The following is a 12,062-nucleotide window of genomic DNA, read 5'->3' as shown; positions in this document are numbered from 1 at the left end:
GGCCCCTTTTTCCATGCGCTGGCACCGTAGTAGTAAAGCAACAAAAACATAATTACTGAAACCAACTCCCAGGAGTAAATGAATGAAAAACTATTTTTTGATATTCATTCCTTACCCATTATTATGATATGATAATTATATTCTATGTGATTTCTTGGTATTGACTCCACCTTCCTGTCTGCTGTATAAAAATATAAGGAGACTCCATCAGAAAAGCTTCGGTAGTTATACATCCTTCTCATGTCTATTCCTAGAATTGGCGAGACCTGTTCTGTTTTGCAAACTGAAGCTCAACCTTCATTAATCCACAATATAACCCACCATGTCTGCCATGTTTGTGGAGTCCCTGGTTTCAAGGTTTTCCGTTTCTCAGAGTAGAAGCTCGGTCGTGCCAGTCCGTGCACACAGTGTTTAGTTGTCTTGTCAAACTCAACGTATTGGTTTGTGGTATTGACTGTTGCTTAGGGTTTCACAATTTGTCTAATACGCCGCTCTATTACTACTTCGGCTCTAGTTGAACTTAGAGACTCACAGACCTTCAGATGAGATCCTGTTTTGCTCTCGCTTGAAGCTAAAGTCTCAGCCTGAGGTAACTGATGAGTGTCTTACACACGTCTTATGAAGACCAGATCATGGCCTGAATCCTCTTTTCCAGATGTAACAATTATATCAGCTCAATAACGCCCACAACTTAAATTATTTAACCATGACCCCTTCTTACATAAATTCATTTAGTATTGGTACCCAGCCATGATGTGTGGGCTCCATAGAACTTGTTTTCTCAACTCTTCTGCGTCATCATCATCATCTGTCAGAACCCTCCTAATGTTTTACATTTTTCTTTAAAATAATGGATCTAAATTTTAAACTTTTTTTAGAAAATGGTGCCAGTATTTGCCCGTAACTGATAAAGAACAATTACAGGGCCCTTTAGCAAGCCATGCTTTCTTGAGGTTGGATCTTTTATTAAGGCCGTTTCTTAGGTTGTTATCTCAGTGAGTTGCAGAAATGAAATTGGTTGGTATTAGAATGTTCTATTTTCTTGTTACAGAGATGGGTTCCCAAATATAATTTTTGAAAATGGAGAACGAGAACCGAACTGTCATAAAAGGATTTATTTTAATTGGACTTTCCCAGGACCGGAGGACTCAGATCCTGCTTTTTGTCTTGTTTTTGTTCATGTACTTTCTTACCATTTTAGGGAATATTTTGTTAATATGCGCAGTTATAGCCAACCCTCGTATGCACACGCCTATGTACTATTTTCTCTGCCAGTTATCCTTTCTGGATTTATTCTATTCAACAAACACTGTTCCCAAACTCTTAATAGACCTGTTATCCTCAGAAAGAGGAAGAATATCATACATTGGGTGCATCGCACAAATGAATATAAGTCTATTCCTAGGACAAACAGAATGTATCCTGCTGGCGGTGATGGCGTACGATCGTTACGTAGCGATCTGCTTCCCCTTGCGTTATACGGTTATTATGAGCTGGAGGATATGTAAAAATATCACAGTTGTGGTATGGCTGGGGAACTTTGCTTGTTCTGCCCTTTCTACAGTGTCAAGCCTACGTCCCATCTGCAAAGGAAACCAAATCAATCATTTTGTTTGTGAAGTTATAGCTTTCATGAAACTGGTTTGTGGAGACACTTCGTTTGATGAAGCCAAAATCATTTTCGCAAGTTTCTTCACACTTTTAGTCCCTTTTGGTTTTATTTTAGTTTCTTACACGTGTATCATAGCGTCCATATTGAAAATCCATTCTAAGGACGGGAGGACTAAGGCATTTTCTACATGTGGTTCCCACCTGACTGTAGTTTTAATTTTTTATGGGACCAGTATGTCCATGTACTTGGGGCCAAAAAAACATCTTTCAACAAAAAACAAATACATATCAGTCTTTTACGGTATAGTCACTCCCATGTTAAATCCTTTGATTTATAGTCTGAGAAATCATGAGGTTAAAGTCGCAGTTCGGAAAGTATGTAATATTTAGCTGCTCATTTGCTGTCATGTCATATGCTTTGCGTCTTCTCTTGGGAAGAACCACCTGGTCCACTGTACCACCTGCTGGCGCCATCAGACTAGCCCACCTAAATCATGAAGGGCCAAGCGGCAGAAAGACAGGAATGATTGGGGATTGAGGGGGGTGTATTTTAGCAAAATGGACAATTATTGGAAAAGAACATTGCTGTTGCATAGCTCAAAGGACCTTATGATTTAAAATATCTGAATCTATCACTTCTGGGACATCTTTGAAATGCATAAATAATTTGCAAATAATAAAAATGTTATATTTTGTACATTTTGAATGACATTATTTTCTTTTAATCTACTGTATGCTTTACCTTTTTACCAAGATATTTTTTCACAACTTTACCTGAAAGAATTGAGACTGTGAGAGTGAGAGCAAAGTTTTGGAAATAAAAAAAAGGGAAGGAGCTGAAAGACAGGAAGGAGGGCAAACTATAAATTGTATACTTGCACTTTTTATCTAAATTGTTTTTTAACACCTAAAATACCGTGTTGGGAAATGCCACTGCCACATCTTGCCACATGTATGCACTCCTGAAGCAAGTGCCCCAGGGGCTGTATTTTTGTGATAAGTGGGAGCAAGTAGCCTACTTGGAATCCAATATAGATCTAAGAGAGCAACTGGCAACACTGGGGGGACATTGAAAATATGGAGAAGAGCCTACTACTTACTGAGCGGGGCCTGGCTGGGGTCAGTGCTGGTGAGGTTGGAGATGGGACAGAGGAGGTGTCTACAGCACACAACATCCCCAGCTGGGTTAACAAAAAAAGGTGATAAAACCTTTTTTAGATACATAAGTGAGAGATGAGTGTAGATATATAAGTGAGACAAGAAAACATAAACCAGGAATAATTTAACTAAATACAAGTCATGGGAATTGTATAAATGAAGATAAAGCTCTAGCCGACTGTTAAATAAGTAGGGGTAATAGGTTTAGGGAGGCTAGTTCTGGACAATATGTTTGCCAGTTTGTGCTGGGGACATCAGTTCAGATCTAGCATTACTGGGGCTGGCTGATCCACCTACCGGCTCGGTGAGTAGCCTCTCTAGTGCTGATTGTTCTGAGGGACTGGTGATGATCCAGTGGTCATAGTCCATGTTCATAGTAATGACAAATTCAATGGCAGATGGGACACCCTTAGAAAAGATTTTATGGCACTAGGTGACAAACTTATGGAAAGGACCTCCAAGGTAATAATTTCAGGATTATTACCTGTACAGGGGGAGCTCAGGGAGATGAATGCATGGCTAGAAAAGTGGTGTAGGAAGGAGGGATTTGGGTTTTTAGAGAACTGGGCAGACTTTGCTGTTGGCTACAGACCCTATAGTAGGGATGGACTGCACCTCAATGATGAGGGGGCTGTGGTACTTGGGGGAGAAGATGGTTAGAGCGATGGAAGAGATTTTAAACTAGCTGTGGGGAGATGGTGAAGATGGGAGGGCTTAGCTTTGGGAAGTTGGGAAAGGAAGGGTAGGATCAGGATACATCTAGAAAAAGCTAAACCACAACATGTTGTGACACATAGATTGAAAACTAGCTTGATGGTGATGTGTACAAATGTCCATAGTTTAGGGAATAAGGTCCCTGCACTTACCGCATTGGTAACAAGTGATAATGTGGATAGAGTGAATATTACTGTGACCTGGTATACTTAGTAAATGTCTGGGATGATGCCATTCCAGGATACATGTTATATAGAAAGGATAGAGATTGCAGAAATGGAGGGGGGGTACCTAAAAACCTAAAAAAAACATTTGGGAAACTTTAGAACTTTGTAACAAAGCTGTTGTCCGCATTGGAGTGATGTATAGACTCCCTGGACAAGCAGAGGAGCTCGACCATCTGATAGCTGAAGAAATGACTGAAGATGTGAATGAAAGGCAAGGTTATCATTATGGAGACTTTAATCTCCCTGATGTAGAAAATCAAACACCCGGGTTAGCCAGGAGTAGAGATGCCCTAAATTCCTTACAGGGACCGCGTCTGAGCAGTTGGTTGAGGAGTCAACGAGGAAAGAGGCTGTGCTGGATTTGGTATTTATGAATGGAGACTTGATTTCGGATGTCTTTGTAGGCGAGTGTTTGGGCTCCAGTGATCATCAATCAGTGTGGTTTAGGATAAGGAGAGAAGACATGGACTTTCCTAAAATAGAGAGACTTTTATGGTCGGGACATCTTTAGATGGAGTCCATGAGAGATTGATTTAAACAAATAAAATCTATTCTGGGGTAAACAAGATGTGGTTGGGAAAAAAAGGAAAAATCTCTCAATTGGGTGTGACACCCTCCACGTATCCGCCAGTGCTAGCCTTCTGGCCATGTCTTTCAGATGTTTAGTGTTGCCATAGTTGGCCGTAGCAGACATGATACCTTTATGGTCAAGGAATTTTTCCCAAATCACAGAAAAATCTTCTGCAATAATGAGGTGATGACCATGCGGTGGAAGCAATAAGTCTATGAGATGCGTATCTTCTATGGGAAGTTAGGGAGAGTCCTTAGTTTGCCTTACAAAAAGGCAACACAATGAAAAGGTTGTAAAAAGGCTAGTGGCTTCAAAAGGTGGTTTAGTAACAGGGTTTAGTATCCGCTGGACATGTGGGTAGTATCGTTCATGTTAAAATACAAAATGTTTACAACAATAGTTAAATGATGACAGCCCTGGTATTTTCATCCATTCGCCCCGGAACATGGTGAGTGTCCTGTGCGGTGTCTGGGAAGGTGCAGGGGTGGGAGGTCAAGTGTGTGCAGCATCTCAGACGTCTCTGCCATGGAACGGGCCCCACGCCACCTGGAGTACAAATGGAAAATGCCACCGGTAGGCAACCTGCAGGTTCTGGAGATGCGAAGCATTTCCCTTCAGGGTAGCAGGGTTCGGTAGCAGGCTAGAAGACAGATCTGGATAGTTTTCCATTTCAATGCCATCGAGCACCTAAGTTTTTTGCCTGGCTGTTCGCATGATATTGTCTTCTGTAGTGAGGTCACACAGTTTCACAATTACATTTCTGGGTCTGTCTGTAGGTTTGGGACGAGGACATTGTGGGCATATACAATCTAACACTGTGTACAGTATACCAATCGGCGAAACAAACAGGACAGAAAGGATAACATGTAAGTCACTTGTTCTGGAAATCCCTTCAACGACAGGTTAACCCTGCATGCCAGCTTTTCTAATTCCTGCAGAGTGTCTTGTAGTGCCAACAGTTCTTGCTGTACTAAATCAATACCCCTGCCATTCTACGAGTTTCATTCTGTACATTAGATTGAGTCTATTCAAGAGTGTCGATATCTCCAATTTCATTCCTTAGGTCCGCCAAACCTAAGGTCTGCAGATATGCTTTAACTGACAGGACATGCTTTTTTAACTTCTTCACTGTCCCGTTTCGTGCAAGCTAGCACACACACTTAAGTGGAGTAGTTGGCATGTTCTTGGGCCTGACTCTCGGAAGGAGTTGTTTCCTTGCAAAATGCTCAGGTGCCATTAAGTTTGCTGGCTTTTTATGGGCCTTGGGCCTGCTGCACCCTTGTCAACCATCTAACACATGCTTGTTGGCTCAAGATGCTGGAAAGAGTGCTTTGGAGTGGGTCCTGATCCAGAGCCGCACACTCTTTTTTGGTTTTGGTCTGCAGCCAGTCACTTACCCAAATTGGGGGCTTTTTAAATTTGTAAATGAAATTTGTTGTCTGATGCTCACATTCTCTCACTCTCACTTTCAGTGTCTCTCTCATGCTCTGTAATCTTCTCTCAACCACCGCTTCCACTTCACGTCTTCTCTAGCATCCTCTTCGTCTTCGTGTTCTTCTTTCTTTGTCCGCATCTCCCCAGACATGACCTCCCGGTGAACCTCCACAAAAGCTTCTGTGACTTCCTCCAATTAGGGAAGAGGAAGTCACCGGGCAAAATGGCGGAGCATCCAGACACACTCTCTCCCCCAATCCTCCAATTTGTACAAATTGATGAAATATGAATCCAAATTCAAAAGTCTACTTTAAACATGAAGCAATAAATTGAGTAATTCAGTGAGGGGGTTAGTAAAAATCTCTGTGAGACTGAAGCCTCTCTGCAGGGCCTGTTCTGGGGTTATTCTCAGAGGTTATCTCATCAAACAAGCTCTCATAAGGGGCTGATCTTTGCCAGATAACCTCGCAAGAGCCTGAAGCGAAGGATGAATTCAAAGGTCACAGTTATTATAATTTATATCACTTTTGTTATTTGCAATTATTCTATTTTATATTTTTTTATATTTGACTCATCAAAAAGGATGCGGTATCAAAATCATACATTTTACAAACAAATGCCATATTTATTGAAATATTGTTGTATCGGTGCCTCCCAGGTCAGGTAAGATACATGATGTAGACAAAGGCAGCCTAAAAGATCTTAGAAAAAAACGTAAATGGGAGGATTATGAAAATGTATTATTGAGACAAAAATAACACTTTTTAGTTATAACTCCTTTTTAGCGTTATAATATATATTTCACCTATTACAGAAATTGTATTATATGCCTGGTAAATCTTATCAGCTTTAAAATCCCCTGAATATCCCACGTCCCTCGACTGTAGATTCCACTCTTCTTTTCCAGCAAAAAAAGATAATTTGTTAATTAATTGACTTTAACACGTTGGGGATACCTTGGCTGTAAACATTGCATTAGAATAAAAATAACTTATTATAATTGGTTATATCATATCATATAATTTATGTAAAAAATAAGCATAACATTTCTATCTGTATCAGACTGTAGATTCCTTTGAATATAAAAAAAACAGTTAATTAGTTAATTAATTGTGCATCCTTAATTTAATTGTGTGCAAAGATTTTCAACAGGTTTGAAAATATATTAGTTTTAAACATTGTATTCAAATCAGTGTATTTAAAGATATGATTTATTATTAAATATTAATTTATTTAAAAATAACAATAGTGTTTTTCCTAAGAAATACCATGTTTCTGTGCTTGTTGGCTAGCGTGCTGTTGAGGTGCTTTTTCAGGCTTGATTTATGAACCTATATGCAACAGGAGACTGTTCTACTTCAAGCTATATAAAAAAAAAATCTCATGTAATATTCTTGTAGCGCAGAAGAAAGTAAGTAAATTTAAAAAAAAGTAAATAAATAAATAAAAAATAAGTAAATAAAAAAAAATTAAAGAACCCATTAGAATTCTGCAGGATGTAAATACAAAAATAATGCCAAGAAAAAACTAATAACATTTTAACTTATTTTAACATATCTAAAATGACTAAAATACAAAAAGAACATTTCGAAATAAAAAAGTAATTTCTTCGTATTTTTTTTTCATAAAGAAAGAGTGAAACATATATTATTATGTCTGAAATCACATGGATTGGATGTCCTTGCAAAATGCTTATGCAAATTGTATGAAATTTCAGATCATTTTCTTGAAATTCTATATTTCCTAAATATTATTAGTTAAAAGAGTTAAGAGAAATATCTTAAGAATGTAAAAATAATTTCGTCCTATACAAAACATTAATTTTTAACGTATATTTGTTAATTCCTACTGTTAGTACGCCTGCATATCTTTATTGTATATCCATTCATTACCTAATATTCTATCCGAGTGTGATTTATTGGTATTAACAGCCTCCTGTCTGCTGTATATAAGGAGACTCCATCAGAAAAGCTTCCATAATTATACATCCTTCTCATTCATTAAACCACAAAATAACCCACCATGCCTGTCATGTTTCTGGGATCCTCACATATCTGCTCCTAACCTGGAGTCCCTGGTTTTTAGGTTTCCCGTCTCGCAGTAGAAGCTCAGTGGTGCTGATATTTTATCCGGCCAGTCCGTGTCAAGTTATTGGTTTGTGGTGTTGACTTTTGCTTAAGGTTCCACTGCATGCCTACTACGCCGTTCTATAACAACTAAGCCTTTCGCTCTGGTAGAACCTACAGACCTTCAGATGAGATCCTGTCTCACTCTCGCTTGAAGCCAAAGTCTCAGCCTGAGGTAACTGATGAGTGTCTTACACACGTCTTATGAAGGCCAGATTATGGCCTGAATCCTCTTTTCCAGATGTAACAATAATATCAGCTCAATAACGCCCACAACATAAATTATTTTACCATGACCCCTTCTCATCATAAATTCATTTAGTATTGGTACCCAGCCATGCCGTGTGGGCTCCATAGAACTTGTTTTCTTAACTATTTTCTTAACTATCAGCGTCATCATCATCTGTCGGAAACCTCCTAATGTTTCAAATTTTTTCTTAAAATAAGGGATCCAAATTTTTATCTCTTTTTAGAAAATGGCGCCAGTATTTGCCCGTAACTGATAAAGAACAATTACAGGGCCCTTTAGCAAGTCATGCTTTCTTGTGGTTGGATCTTTTTTTAAGGCCGTTTCTTAGGTTGGTATCTCAGTGAGTTGCAGAAATGAAATTGGTTGGTATTAGAATGTTCTGTTTTCTTGTTACAGAGATGGGTTCCCAAATATAATTTATGAAAATGGAGAACGAGAACCGAACTGTCATAAAAGGATTTATTTTAATTGGACTTTCCCAGGACCAGAGGACACGAATTCTTCTTTTTGTCTTGTTTTTTTTTCTTTTTTCTTTTTTTTTTTATTTTTTTTTTATTTAACAAAATGCAGTTAATTAATTACATCTTTAGCACAATATCATAGTGCTATACAAAAAAATAAATATTTGTCTCTTCTGCATATAAAAAACAGTAACAAATTACACTACAAAGACATACAAGACTTACAAATGATTCCATTTGTCTTTATCAAATTATTATCAATACCCAAGGTGTGCGATTTTTAGGGAGTTATCTAGATAAATTACTTTTGTTTTCAGGGTCTAATTTACCGTCGGCCACCAAATTTATCCACTCTTCCCAAAGATTATAAGTTTTAACATCCCAGAAAGTTTGCACTAATATTCCTTTTTCCATATGACATTGATATAATAGCTGTGATTTTATTTTAACCCACAGAATTGGAGCTGCAGATCTCCAATTTCTGGCGATCACTATTTTAATTGCCGTTAATAAATGGAGAAGGAGAAAGGAATTATTATTTTTTTGTCTTGTTTTTGTTCATGTACTTACTGACCATTTTTGGGAATATTGTGTTAATATGCGCAGTTATAGCCAACTCTCGTATGCACACTCCTATGTACTATTTTCTCTGCCAGTTATCCTTTCTTGATTTATTCTATTCAACAAACACTGTCCCCAAAATGTTACTAGACCAGTTATCTTCAGAAAGAGGAAGAATATCATACATTGGGTGCATCGCACAAATGAATATAAGTCTATTCCTAGGACAAACAGAATGTATCCTGCTGGCGGTGATGGCGTACGATCGTTACGTAGCGATCTGCTTCCCCTTACGTTATACGGTTATTATGAACTGGAGGATATGTAAAACTATGTCCGTCATTGTATGGCTGGGGAACTTTGCTTGTTCTATCCTTACTACAATTTCAAGCCTACGTCCCATCTGCAAAGGAAACCAAATCGATCATTTTGTTTGTGAAATGATAGCTTTAATGAAACTGTTTTGTGGAGACGTTTTGTTTGATGAAGCCAAAATCATTTTCGCAAGTTTCTTCACAATGTTAGTCCCTTTTGGTTATATTGTAGTTTCCTACATGTGTATTATAGCATCAATATTGAAAATCCATTCTAAGGACGGGAGGACTAAGGCATTTTCTACATGTGGTTCCCACCTGACTGTAGTTTAAATTTTTTATGGGACCAGTATGTCTCTGTACCTGGGGCCAAAAAAACATTTTTCAACAAAAAACAAATATGTATCAGTCTTATACGGTGTTGTGACTCCCATGTTAAATCCTTTGATTTATAGTCTGAGAAATCATGAGGTTAAAGTCGCAGTTCGGAAAGTATTTAATATTTAGCTGATCATTTGCTTTTCTGTCACATGCTTTGCGTCTTCTCTTGGGAAGAACCACCTGGTTCACTGTACCACCTGCTGGCGCCATCAGACTAGCCCACCTACATCATGAAGGGCCAAGCGGCTCACATATAGTTATGGTTAAGGACACAGGAAAGATTAGGGATTGAGGGGGTGTATTTTAGCAAGATGAAGAACTATTGGTAAAGAACATTGCACATTATTATGCGTATAGAAAGTACCCTAGATGACCATTCCAACCAGAGATGAGCTGGCCTTGGGATTCAAATTTTTCAATTCTATCTGGACCCCCTCAAATATTAAGAACGGCAAGGCAAGGTCAGGTTATGAAGTTTGAGGAGATGTGAGGTGGAGTGAGATATGAGGTGGAGTGAGATATGAGGTGGAGTGAGAGTGAATATACACCATATGACTAAAAGTATGTGGACATCCCACTTATTATTATTATTGAGTTCATGTGTTACAGCCACAGCAATTGTTAACTGGTGTATAAAATCAAACACATAGGCAGCCATCTCCATAGAAGACATTGGCAATAGGGTTGTACTTAATGCACATTGGGAGTTTCATGAAATGGGTTAATTGCTGAACACAAAAACCAGGGGGGTTTCTTCGGTTGCACCCACATTATTAAAGAAATCTCATAGAACATTTACAAAAATGTGGATTTTTTTAAAAAAAATTGTTAACATATTGATCATTTGAAATTATGTTTTATACATACAAAAATGTATTAATGGAACAACCTATCTGTCCTAGAAAAAAACAACAATAAAATATACATAGTGTGAACACTAAGTATATAAATAAGAATTGTGAGTGAAAAAAAATATATATCAAAGGGTTTAGAGGGTCATACTAAGGAACAAAGTAAAAATCATAATTTTTATATAACCTATTGATTTTTGTTACTAAGTATACTGGTCTGCAAAATGTGGAATTTTATTTGACAATTCGTGTTATTAGTGCAAGATAAAGTACAGTTGTGTGAAAAAGAAAGTACACTGTTTTTTAATTCTATGGTTTTACATATCAGGATATAACAACTATTATCTGTTCCTTAGTAGGTCTAAAAGTTAGGTAAATGCAACCTCAGATGAACAACAACACACGACATATAACACAGTGTTATGGTTTATTCAACAAAAATAAAGCCAAAATGGAGAAGCCATGTATGAAATACTAAGTACGCCCATATTGCTTCCATAGGAATTAAGATGCTAAGTAGCAGACAGGTGCTGCTAATCAAATGTTTCTTGATTAATTGATCATCAGCAAGTATGGCCACCTATATAAAAGTTTTAGCCATTTGCTGGTCTGGAGCATTCAGGTGTGAATTAACACAACGCCAAGGAGGAAAGACATCAGTAATGATCTTAGAGAAGCAATTGTTGCTGTCCATCAATGTGGGAAGGGTTATAAGATCATTTCCAAACAATTTAAAGTCCACCATTCTACAGTGAGAAAGATTATTAAAAAGTGAAAACCATTCAAGACATTTGCCAATCTTGCCAAGAGTGGATGTTCCAGCAAATTCACCCCAAGGTCAGATGCAATGCTCAGAGAAAAAAAAAAATCTCAGACTCAACAGGCCTCAGTTAACATGTTAAATGTTAAAGTTCATGACAAAAAGTACAAAAAGTCTGGACAGGTCTGTCGGGCTCAAAACCCACAACTCAATGGGGAGTCACCAGCTTCCAACTGCCGGTCTCTCCGTGGTGCGGCCGTACTTCTGCGTTATAGACCACATCCTGACCTTGAGTTCGACATGCACATCGTCTCACACACGCATGCGTTTCTGACTTGGAGGGGGCGTGGCTTAGTCTCTGTGGGTGCGGGAGCTGTACGGGGAGTCTCCAAGCGGAAGGGAGAGGCTGCGGAGCCTTCTTACGTCACCTCCTGTCTGGTTAAACGGAATGGAGGAGACCATGTGACCAGGGAGGGGAATCTGCCTACTGCCCCTATATAAACCCCCACAGGGCATGTGACCTCAATACTGATTGGTTGCTGCCTGCAACCCAAAACACAAACCCAAGATTCTTACCAGAGAGAGAGCTTTAATTCGAACCTGCCCGGATTAATATTACAAAAACAGCAAAGACAAAATCAGT

The 12,062-nt window shown here is 38.4% G+C and overlaps 1 protein-coding gene and 1 pseudogene across 1 annotated transcript; both read left to right on the top strand.

The window, feature by feature from the left end:
- Positions 1-1,080: 1,080 nt before the first annotated feature.
- LOC149282663 (olfactory receptor 13C9-like) lies at positions 1,081-2,001 on the top strand. Its single transcript, XM_089497937.1, has one exon. The coding sequence runs from the start codon at positions 1,081-1,083 to the stop codon at positions 1,999-2,001; it is 921 nt and encodes a 306-aa protein (XP_089354063.1).
- Positions 2,002-9,175: 7,174 nt separating this feature from the next.
- On the top strand, positions 9,176-9,934 carry LOC149282662 (olfactory receptor 2B2-like; annotated as a pseudogene).
- The last annotated feature ends 2,128 nt before the right edge of the window (positions 9,935-12,062 follow it).

Source organism: Sceloporus occidentalis, unplaced genomic scaffold, assembly GCF_023333645.1.
Source record: "Sceloporus occidentalis isolate IW3139 unplaced genomic scaffold, rSceOcc1.0.p SCAF_111, whole genome shotgun sequence".
In the NCBI taxonomy this organism is placed as follows: domain Eukaryota; kingdom Metazoa; phylum Chordata; class Lepidosauria; order Squamata; family Phrynosomatidae; genus Sceloporus; species Sceloporus occidentalis.
This window is presented reverse-complemented; position numbering and strand designations above follow the sequence as displayed.